This window comes from Coregonus lavaretus (genome assembly GCF_964263955.1).
Source record: "Coregonus lavaretus genome assembly, chromosome: 33".
NCBI lineage: Eukaryota > Metazoa > Chordata > Actinopteri > Salmoniformes > Salmonidae > Coregonus > Coregonus lavaretus.
Genome location: NC_140020.1, coordinates 35,467,980 through 35,479,893, shown reverse-complemented (window position 1 = coordinate 35,479,893; position 11,914 = coordinate 35,467,980). Strand labels below are relative to the sequence as shown.

Below are 11,914 nucleotides of genomic sequence, written 5' to 3'. Positions count from 1 at the left end.
ATGTAATGGACATACACAAAATAGTCCAAATTGGTGAAATGAAATGAATTTTTTGTTGTTTTTTTCAAAAATGTCTAAAAAATCAATCACGGAAAAGTAGTGCGTGCATATGTATTCACCCCCTTTGCTATGAAGCCCCTAAATAAGATCTGGTGCAACCAATTACCTTCAGAAGTCACATAATTAGTTAAATAAAGTCCACCTGTGTGCAATCTAAGTGTCACATGATCTGTCACATGATCTCAGTATACATAAACCTGTTCTGAAAGGCCCCAGAGTCTGCAACACCACCAAGCAAGCGGCACCACCAAGCAAGCGGCACCATGAAGAACAAGGAGCTCTCATAACAGGTCAGGGACAAAGTTGTGGAGAAGTACAGATCAGGGTTGGGATATAAAAAAATATCAGAAACTTTGAACATCCCATGGAGCACCATTAAATCCATTATTAAAAAATTGAAAGAATATGGCACCACAACAAACCTGCCAAGAGAGGGCCGCCCACCAAAACTCATGGACCAGGCAAGGAGGACATTAATCAGAGAGGCAACAAAGAGACCAAAGATAACCCTGAAGGAGCAGCAAAGCTCCACAGCGTGGATTGGAGTATCTGTCCATAGTACCACTTTAAGCCGTACACTCCACAGAGCTGGGCTTTACGGAAGAGTGGCCAGAAAAAAGCCATTGTTAAAGAATAAAAAAAGAAAACACGTTTGGTGTTCGCCAAAAGCCATTTGGGAGACTCCCCAAACATATGGAAGAAGGTACTCTGGTCAGATGAGACTAAAATTTAGCTTTTTGGCCATCAAGGAAAACGCTATGTCTGGTGCAAACCCAACACCTCTCATCACCCCCGAGAACACCATCCCCACAGTGAAGCATGGTGGTGGCAGCATCATGCTGTCGGGATGTTTTTCATCGGCAGGGACTGGGAAACTGGTCAGAATTGAAGGAATGATGGATGGCGCTAAATACAGGGAAATTCTTGAGGGTAACCTGTTTCAGTCTTCCAGAGATTTAAGACTGGGACGGAGGTTCACCTTCCAGCAGGACAATAACCCCAAGTATTGACTTTGGGGTGGGGGGGTGAATAGTTATGTATGCTCAAGTTTTCTGTTTTTTTTGTCTTATTTCTTGTTTACACAAAAAAAAATATTTTGCATCTTCAAAGTGGTAGGCATGTTGTGGAAATGAAATGATACAAACCTCCCAAAAAATCCATTTTAATTCCAGGTTGTAAGGCAACAAAATAACAAAAATGCCAAGGGGGGTGAATACTTTCGCAAGCCACTGTACTACCCAACCTAATGTATACAAATGGACTTGTTATTCACTTAATGAAAAGTCAATTTGGCTACATTCCCTGCTGTTGGGATCATTTGAATGCATAGATTTGGCTACTCATATAGTGAAGGTCATAGTTGTAGGATATGTTTGAGTAGCAAATGAACGTTTTATTTGAGAAATAGCAACAGTCAAATTAATCTCATTAATCACAATACCCAGAGATACACTTAGCTAGGAAACCGTATTTTGAACAGTGCAATTAATTTAGTCAGCATAAGCCAAACGTAAATGGAGAATAAGATGAGGCCTACACACAGGTGGAATCCATAAAACTGATCCAATTCCACAATTGAAGGAAGAAAAACTGTAGCCTATACCTTGTTTGTTGTGGTTTTCTCCTCAGTGTTTGAGAAGTAAAGTTCCGTGGTAAAGAGAATAAAGAGATTTTGCTAAATTGTATAATAATGTAGATGTGTATGAGGGCAGATGCAGTTCATTTGACGGGTGCAGTGCAATGATTTAAATGTACAGTGGATTATATACATCATTGGTGCAGTGAGAGCAGTAGGTTGTACCTTTGATAACCGACAGGCTTAGAGGCCTGGGAGGCTCGAGGAGGCAATTATCTCCTGCGGCTTGGGTTTTGTCGCTTAGCAACATATCAAAGTTTCTCCAGCTGAGCTTCCAGTCAAAACAAACGCGCTAGCAAGCTAGCTAACACTGTCACTTATTTCAGCTAATAGTTCAGGTGAATCAACGTCTACGACACAGCCCGAATGTCAAAAGCTCCAGCAAAGAAAAAGGAGTTGTCCTCCAGCCGTGTCACTTCATCACAAGGACAGACACCAAATAAAGAGTAAGACTGTTTGATGGTCAAGCTAGCGTAGTATCTATGCTATAATGGTCGTTATTTATCATGTCAAGCAACACTTAAATACTCTGATTTCAAATTAACGTATATTTGCCATGGTGTTACATGTTATTTGTGGTTATCACTGTCATAGGTAGCTAGTCAGCTAATTACAAAGTAACGTTACACAGCAACGTTAGCTAGCTAAATGTCTGAACTTGTTGGCAAGGTACGACAGGTGTCAATCAATCATAATGCCCCCCCCCCCCCCCCACCATTCTCTTTGGTGGGCCTTCCTATAGTACAGTAAATAGTATTATATACCGCCTTTGCCTACTTCAAACCATACTTCCTTCAGATTGAAATACTGTCAAAAATACTGTCAGACTGATTTGTAATAGACTGCCATAGGCCAAATTTAAAAAAGTAAAAATTGGCTGCTTTTTTTTACATGGCGGGGTCGCAAAAACAAATCTATATCAAAATGGGGTCACAGGCTGACCTCTGACGTCACCTACTAAGGAAATGACCTCGATAACAGCATTTTCGACAGTTAAATGCAACAACAAAACATGATTTATTAAAATGCAATTTTTGAACCCTATAATGTCTTTACATGCCCTGATAGCTTTACCTTTAGTTTAGGGTTGACGCAGCTTGTTGGCCATTTGCCAAGTTCAAAGCACATGAATGCATCCAATTGGTATTTACCACCTCCCACTTGGTTATGCACGCAGCATTATGTAGCGTGGCCAGGGAGTTGTCTGACAGGGGCTAGCTAGCCTACTGCGTTATGTGATTTGTCACTTCTGTCTACTTTGCTTGAGCCCACGAAATGTAAAACTCTGCCAGAAAAAAGTAGCTAGTCACCTAATTTTAAACACCACAGGGTTTAAACGCCCATTTTCAGCATCCTACTCACTAGCTAGTTCTAAAAGCACTGCTTCTTGATATTGTGGACCTTGATGTAGCTAGCCTGCAAGCTGGCATTATTTATCTGTAGCTTCAGGGCTCTTGCTCTGCTCTCACTTTACAAAAGCGCCCAACCACTGAGTTTCATGAACAAGCTGTACATGGGGCAATTTGCCAGGGTTCTGCTTTGAAATCCCTGCCCCTCGGCTCTTCCAATCCAAGTTACTGACTGTGTGCGGAAGGGAGTCAGTACATGATTGTGTCGATAGCACCACCAACTAAAATGCATCAGTTGTAATAATAATGTATAGCCTAAACATGTTTATGAATACCACAGCATCATGGCTGGTGTGGCACTACAACACACACCTGTTTATAGGTGTCAAACCTGAATCATGCTTGTTTGTGGTTACCCCCCCAGAGCATCGTCCCTGGTGGCTAGTGCCTCAGAGGGCCCAGGAGAGCTGAGGAGATGCCGCTACCCCATCTGGCCGGAGTGGAGTGAGGCAGAGGTCAACACAGAGAAATGGGATGCGGCCAAGGGCGCTAAGGATGGGAAGATGGGGAAGAGTCCATTTTTGGTGAGTATTGATGGATTAGGCCTAGTGAAATTCCTATAGGATCTAGGCTATCCATCTATGGATGGATTTCTTAGATACTGCAGCCTGCAGTGCCTCATGTTTCTTTGGCAGGTTAGCGTTTTTTGTCATGAATCTTGTTCTGGAGGCAGCACTGCAGAGTCGGTACTAACTGGCACAGCCACAAAGTCATAAAATCAGATTTTAAACCACGCTGCTAACCCTAATGCCTAACCCTAACCTTAAAGTAAGACCAAAAAGCTCATTTTTGTTAGATTTTTTACAATATAACCAATTTTGACTTTGCAGCTGGCCTTTCTAAGGGAAACTCGCTCAGTTCTGCCTCCAGAACAAGACTCATGACAATAAAGGTCAACCTGAGTTTCTTTGGCTCTTTTGTTTTTTATTTGGGGGTGGGTAGATCAGCGTTAATACTGCAGATAGATTGTAGCTTCCATCAATGTAATTGTCTGCATAATTTCCAATCCCTCATATATATTTTTTGTAAATATATACACTACCGGTCAAAAGTTTTAGCACACCTACTCATTCAAGGGTTTTTCTTTATTTTTACTATTTTCTAATTGTAGAATAGTAGTGAAGACACCAAAACTATGAAATAACACATATGGAATCATGTAGTGACCAAAAAAGTGTAAAACAAATCAAAATATATTTTATATTTGAGATTCTTCAAATAGCCACTCTTTGCCTTGATGACAACTTTGCACACTCTTGGCATTCTCTCAACCAGCTTCATGAGGTAGTCACCTGGAATGCATTTCAATTAACAGGTGTGCCTTCTTAAAAGTTAATTTGTGGAATTTCTTTCCATCTTAATGCGTTTGAGCCATTTAGTTGTGTAGTGACAAGGTGTGTGTGTGTGTGTGTGTGTGTGGGGGGGGGGGGGGTATACACAAGATAGCCCTATTTGGTAAAAGACCAAGTCCATATTACGGCTCAAATAAGCAAAGAGAAACGACAGTCCATCATTACTTTAAGACATGAAGGTCAGTCAATATGGAACATTTCAAGAACTTTAAACGTTTCTTCAAGTGCAGTCACAAAAACCATCAAGCACTATGATGAAACTGGCTCTCATGAGGACCGTGAGAGGAATGGAAGACCCAGAGTTTCCTCTGCTGCAGAGGATTAGTTAATTTGAGTTACCAGCCTCAGAAATTGCATCCCAAATAAATGCTTCACAGAGTTCAAGTCACAGCAACATCTCAACATCAACTGTTCAGAGGAGACTGTGTGAATCAAGCCTTCATGGTCGAATTGCTGCAAAGAAACTACTACTAAAGGACACCAATAATAAGAAGAGACTTGCTTGGGCCAAGAAACACCAGCAATGGACATTAGACCGGTGGAAATTTGTCCTTTGGTTCGAACCGCATTGTCTTTGTAAGACGCGATGTGGTTGAACGGATGATCTCTGCTTGTGTATGAAAATGTATATAAGATAAGAGTGTCTGCTAAATTACTAAAATGTAAATGTAAATGTGTATTTCCCACCGTAAAGCATGGAGGAGGAGGTGTTATGGTGTGGGGGTGTCTGCAGCGATACGCCATCCCATCTGGTTTGGGCTTAGTGGGACTATCATTTGTTTTTCAACAGGACAATGACCCAACACACCTCCAGGCTGTGTAAGGGCTATTTGACCAAGAAGGAGGGTGATGGAGTGCTGCATCAGATGACCTGGCCTCCACAATCCCCCGACCTCAACCAAATTGAGATTGTTTGGGATGAGTCGACCGCAGAGTGAAGGAAAAGCAGCCAACAAGTGCTCAGCATATGTGGGAACTCCTTCAAGACTGTTGGAAAAGCATTTCATTTGAAGCTGGTTGAGAGAATGCCAAGAGTGTGCAAAGCTGTCATCAAGGCAAAGGGGTGGCTATTTGAAGAATCTCAAATATAAAATATATTTTGATTTGTTTAACACTTTTTTGGTAACGACATGATTCCATATGTGGTATTTCATAGTTTTGGTGTCTTCAATATTATTCTACAATGTAGAAAATAGCAAAAATAAAGAAAAACCCTTGAATGAGTAGGTGTTTTAAAACTTTTGACCGGTAGTGTACATATACACAGTGCATTCGGAAAGTATTCAGACCTCTTGACTTTTTCCACATTTTGTTACGTTACAGCCTTATTCTAAAATTGATTAAATTGTTTTTTCCCCTCATCTATCTACACACAATACCCCATAATGACAAAGCAAAAACAGGTTTTTAGAAAAACTGAAATATCACATTTACATAAGTATTCAGACCCTTTACTCAGTACTTTGTTGAAGCACCGTTGGCAGCGATTACAGCCTCGAGTCTTCTTGGGTATGATGCTTCAAGCTTGGCACACCTGTATTTGGGGAGTTTCTCCCATTCTTCTCTGCAGATCCTCTCACGGTCTGTCAGGTTGGATGGGGAGCATTGCTGCACAGCTATTTTCAGGTCTCTCCAGAGATGTTCTATCGCATTCAAGTCCGGGCCACTCAAGAACATTCAGAGACTTGTCCCGAAGCCACTCCTGCATTGTCTTGGCTGTGTGCTTAGGGTCGTTGTCCTGTTGGGAAGTGAGCCGTCGCCCCAGTCTGAGGTAGTGAGCGCACTGGAGCAGGTTTTCATCAAGGATGTCTCTGTACTTTGTTCCGTTCATCTTTGTCTCGATCCTGACTAGTCTCCCAGTCCCTGCCGCTGAAAAAAATCCCCATAAAATGATGCTTCCACCACCATGCTTCACCGTAGGGCTGGTGCCAGGTTTCCTCCAGACGTGACGCTTGGCATTCAGGCCAAAGAGTTCAATCTTGGTTTCATCAGACCAGAGAATCTTGTTTCTCATGGTCTAAGAGTCTTTAGGTGCCTTTTGGCAAACTCCAAGTGGGCTGTCATGTGCCTTTTACTGAGGAGTGGCTTCCGTCTGGCCACTACCATAAAGGCTTGATTGGTGCAGAGATGGTTGTCCTTCTGGAAGGTTCTCCCATCTCCACAGAGGAACTCTATAGCTCTGTCAGAGTGACCATCGGGTTCTTGGTCACCTCCCTGACCCTTCTCCCCTTATTGCTCAGATTGGCCGGGCGGCCAGCTCTCAGAAGTGTCTTGGTGGTTTCAAACTTCTTCCATTTAAGAATGATGCAGGCAATTGTGTTCTTGGGGACCTTCAATGCTGCAGAAATGAATAGGTACCCTTCCCCAGATCCTGTGTCGGAGCTCTACGGACAATTCCTTCGACCTCATGGCTTGGTTTTTGCTCTGACATGCACTGTTAACTGTGGGACCTTATATAGACAGGTGTGTGTCTTTCCAAATAAGTCCAATCAATTGAATTTACCACAGGTAGACTCCAATCAAGTTGTTGAAACATCTCAAGGATGATGAATGGAAACAGGATGCACCTGAGCTCAATTTCGAGTCTCATAGCAAAGGGTCTGAATACTTACATAAATAAGGTATTTCTATTTTTGTTTTTTTTATGAATTTGCAAACATTTCTAAAAACCTGTTTTCGCTTTATCATAATGGGGTATTATGGGTTGGTTTTTATTTAATAATAATAATGGTCCTCTGTAGCTCAGCTGGTAGAGCACGGCACTTGTAACGCCAAGGTAGTGGGTTCGATCCCCGGGACCACCCATACACAAAAAAATGTATGCACGCATGACTGTAAGTCGCTTTGGATAAAAGCGTCTGCTAAATGGCATATTATTATTATAATATGCCATTTAGCAGACGCTTTTATCCAATGTCATGCGTGCATAATTTTTTTTTGTGTATGGGTGGTCCCGGGGATCGAACCCACTACCTTGGCGTTACAAGCGCCGTGCTCTACCAGCTGAGCTACAGAGGACCACATTTTAGGACCATCCATTTTAGAATAAGGATGTAACGTAACAAAATGTGGAAGAAGTCAAGTGGTCTGAATAATTTCCGAAGTCACTGTATATATATATATATTTAAAATGTATTTTCCTTCATTATTTTCCCCTAACCCTACCACCCCTCCCCTAATTGGAGTAAACTAATGGACAACAACACTTATGCTTCTACTTCCAGCTTATACATAATATATACATTTTACGGACACAATGTATTTTACAATACTTATCTTTGTTTGTTTTTAATCCTATCCTTCAGCTACCATCAACCCCTCCCATCTCTCTCTGAAGACCATCCAGTTTGATTTCTATTTTGCCATGTATTTTTAACTGTGCTGTTTCACAAAAGTTCTGAACCTATATACATTTTACGGACAGTATATTTTACATGAGTTATCTTGTTGTTTTTAATCCCACCCTTCAGCTCCACTCAACCCCTCCAATCTGTCACTTAACACCATCCATATTATTGATCGATTGACTATGACTTTTCAAATCACCCAGTACTGCTATCTGCAGAGTTAGCTCCAGGTAAATGTTGCACTTCTTCAACCATTCCTGGACCTGCGACCAAAAACAAGCTACATATGGACAGTACCAAACAAATGATCTAATGTTTCGGTCTCTTCGTAGCGAAATCTGCAGAGCTGGGATGGTTGTATCACCCATATATATAACATTATATTGGTGGCAAGAATTTTGTATAATAATTTAAATAGAAAATTCAAAGTTTTAAATCCAGCGTTGTTTTCCGTATCAGTTCATAAACCATGTGCCATGGAATCGGTACATCGAAAATCTCTTCCCAACTATTTTGCAAGATATAGGCACAGCTGTACATTTTTTGGTCCTTAAATGAAACTGGTATACTTTTTTATTTATCACAACTTTCTTTAACGTTTCTTTGGTTCTTTGTCCACAGCCATTCTTTGAGGATCCAGAGGGAAAGGTCGAGCTGCCTCTGTCGCTGAAAGTGCACTCATGGAAGCGCCCTTCAGAGCACATACTCACCAAGGTAAGGGTACTTCAGGGCATGGCCTTGGATTGTGCATCACACAGTCTGCATCCAACATAGAGGACACAGATGATGCACAGTACTAGATATACTCAGGGCCAGTGGTGTAAAGTACTTAAGTAAAAATACTTTAAAGTACCACATAAATACACTGCTCAAAAAAATAAAGGGAACACTTAAACAACACAATGTAACTCCAAGTCAATCAAACTGTCCACTTAGGAAGCAACACTGATTGACAATAAATTTCACATGCTGTTGTGCAAATGGAATAGACAACAGGTGGAAATTATAGGCAATTAGCAAGACACCCCCAATAAAGAAGTGGTTCTGCAGGTGGTGACCACAGACCACTTCTCAGTTCCTATGTTTCCTGGCTGATGTTTTGGTCACTTTTGAATGCTGGCGGTGCTTTCACTCTAGTGGTAGCATGAGACGGAGTCTACAACCCACACAAGTGGCTCAGGTAGTGCAGCTCATCCAGGATGGCACATCAATGCGAGCTGTGGGAAGAAGGTTTGCTGTGTCTGTCAGCGTAGTGTCCAGAGCATGGAGGCGCTACCAGGAGACAGGCCAGTACATCAGGAGACGTGGAGGAGGCCGTAGGAGGGCAACAACCCAGCAGCAGGACCGCTACCTCCGCCTTTGTGCAAGGAGGAGCAGGAGGAGCACTGCCAGAGCCCTGCAAAATGACCTCCAGCAGGCCACAAATGTGCATGTGTCTGCTCAAACGGTCAGAAACACACTCCATGAGGGTGGTATGAGGGCCCGACGTCCACAGGTGGGGGTTGTGCTTACAGCCCAACACCGTGCAGGACGTTTGGTATTTGCCAGAGAACACCAAGATTGGCAAATTCGCTACTGGCACCCTGTGCTCTTCACAGATGAAAGCAGGTTCACACTGAGCACATGTGACAGACGTGACAGAGTCTGGAGACTCCGTGGAGAACGTTCTGCTGCCTGCAACATCCTCCATCATGACCGGTTTGGCAGTGGGTCAGTCATGGTGTGGGGTGGCATTTCTTTGGGGGGCCGCACAGCCCTCCATGTGCTCGCCAGAGGAAGCCTGACTGCCATTAGGTACCGAGATGAGATCCTCAGACCCCTTGTGAGACCATATGCTGGTGCGGTTGGCCCTGGGTTCCTCCTAATGCAAGACAATGCTAGACCTCATGTGGCTGGAGTGTGCCAGCAGTTCCTGCAAGAGGAAGGCATTGATGCTATGAACTGGCCCGCCCATTCCCCAGACCTGAATCCAATTGAGCACATCTGGGACATCATGTCTCGCTCCATCCACCAACGCCACGTTGCACCACAGACTGTCCAGGAGTTTAGTCCAGGTCTGGGAGGAGATCCCTCAGGAGACCATCCGCCACCTCATCAGGAGCATGCCCAGGCGTTGTAGGGCGGTCATACAGGCACACGTGGAGGCCACACACACTACTGAGCCTCATTTTGACTTGTTTTAAGGACATTACATCAAAGTTGGATTAGCCTGTAGTTTGGTTTTCCACTTTAATTTTGAGGGTGACTCCAAATCCAGACCTCCATGGGTTGATACATTTGATTTCCATTGATAATTTTTGTGTGATTTTGTTGTCAGCACATTCAACTATGTAAAGCAAAAAGTTTTTAATAAGATTATTTCATTCATTCAGATCTAGGATGTGTTGTTTAAGTGTTCCCTTTATTTTTTTGAGCAGTGTAGTTTTTGGGTGTATCTGTACTTTACTATTTATATTATTTTACTCCACTACATTCCAAAATAAAATTATGTAATTTTTACTTCATACATTTTCCCTGACACCCAAAAGTACTCATTACATTTCGAATGGTTAGCAGGACAGGAAAATTGTCAAATTCACACACTTATCAAGAGAAAATCCCTGGTCGTACATACTGCCTCTGATCTGGCCGACTCACTAAACACAGATTATTTGTTTTTTAAATTATTGTATAAGTGTTGGAGTGTGCCCCTGGCTATCCGCAAATTAAAACAACAAGAAAATGATGGTGTCTGGTTTGCTTAATTTTTTATTTAATTTTACCTTTATTTAACTATGCAAATCAGTTAAGAACAAAATCTTATTTACAATGACAGCCTACTCCGGCCAAACCCAGACGACGCTAGACCAATTGTGCGCCGCCCTATGGGACTCCCAATCACGGCCGGATGTGATACAGCCTGGAATCGAACCAGGGTCTGTAGTGACGCCTCTAGCACTGAGATGCAGTGCCTTAGACCGCTGCGCCACTCGGGAGCCCATATATAATATAAGGAATGTGAAATTATTTATACTTTTGATTCTTAAGTATATTTTAGCAAATATATTTACTTTTGATACTGAAGTGTATTTAAAACCAAATACTTTTTTACTTTTATTTGGTGACTTTTACTTTAGTCATTATCTATGAAGGTATCTTTACTTTTACTAAAGTATGACAGTTGTGTACTTTTTCCACTGCTCAGGGCCAGGGCATTCAAGTCGACACACTGCAAAGAGACTGCACAAGAACAGAATGTTCCACTATACTAGGCTACATGTACAGTATTTCACAAAGTTCAACAGAGTGCTATAGATAGCCAGGTCACTCAGGGCCATCTTATCATGTAGTGTGCAGAAATGTATGGCTGTTATGTCTCTGTCTGTCTGTCTGTCTGTCTGTCTGTCTGTCTGTCTGTCTGTCTGTCTGTCTGTCTGTCTGTCTGTCTGTCTGTCTGTCTGTCTGTCTGTCTGTCTGTCTGTCTGTCTGTCTGTCTGTCTGTCTGTCTGTCTGTCTGTCTGTCTGTCTGTCTGTCTGTCTGTCTGTCTGTCTGTCTGTCTGTCTGTCTGTCTGTCTGTCTGTCTGTCTGTCTGTCTGTCTGTCTGTCTGTCTGTCTGTCTGTCTGTCTGTCTGTCTGTCTGTCTGTCTGTCTGTCTGTCTGTCTGTCTGTGCGTGCGTGCGTGCGTGCGTGCGTGCGTGCGTGCGTGCGTGCGTGCGTGCGTGCGTGCGTGCGTGCGTGCGTGCGTGCGTGCGTGCGTGCGTGCGTGCGTGCGTGCGTGCGTGCGTGCGTGCGTGCGTGCGTGCGTGCGTGCGTGCGTGCGTGCGTGCGTGCGTGCGTGCGTGCGTGCGTGCGTGCGTGCGTGCGTGCGTGCGTGCGTGCGTGCGTGCGTGCGTGCGTGCGTGCGTGCGTGCGTGCGTGCGTGCGTGCGTGCGTGCAACACTAAGCAATTAAGCAATTAAGCTTCCTGTTATTTGAATTAGTGCTTACCAGCACAGGTCATGGGGCGTCTTCCACTCAACTATGTGAAGAACGTTTAATTCATTCTGTATAAAATGAAACGCACAGGAATACGCAATCAAGCACAGATGTGGCACTGCTGTTCTGTCTCTTCCTTCAGCTCTCCACCATCC

The 11,914-nt window shown here is 43.2% G+C and overlaps 1 protein-coding gene across 1 annotated transcript in view; it reads left to right on the top strand.

Annotated features, from left to right (window-relative positions):
- Positions 1 to 2,062: 2,062 nt before the first annotated feature.
- adgb (androglobin) overlaps positions 2,063 to 11,914 on the top strand; it is a gene marked incomplete at both ends in the record, with an annotated part of 103,495 nt that continues 93,643 nt past the window's right edge. Inside the window, 3 exons of the mRNA XM_084151415.1 lie at positions 2,063 to 2,142; positions 3,470 to 3,629; positions 8,426 to 8,518. Of these exons, the coding sequence (XP_084007541.1) occupies positions 2,063 to 2,142; positions 3,470 to 3,629; positions 8,426 to 8,518 (333 nt within the window). The remainder of the gene's footprint in view (positions 2,143 to 3,469; positions 3,630 to 8,425; positions 8,519 to 11,914) is intronic.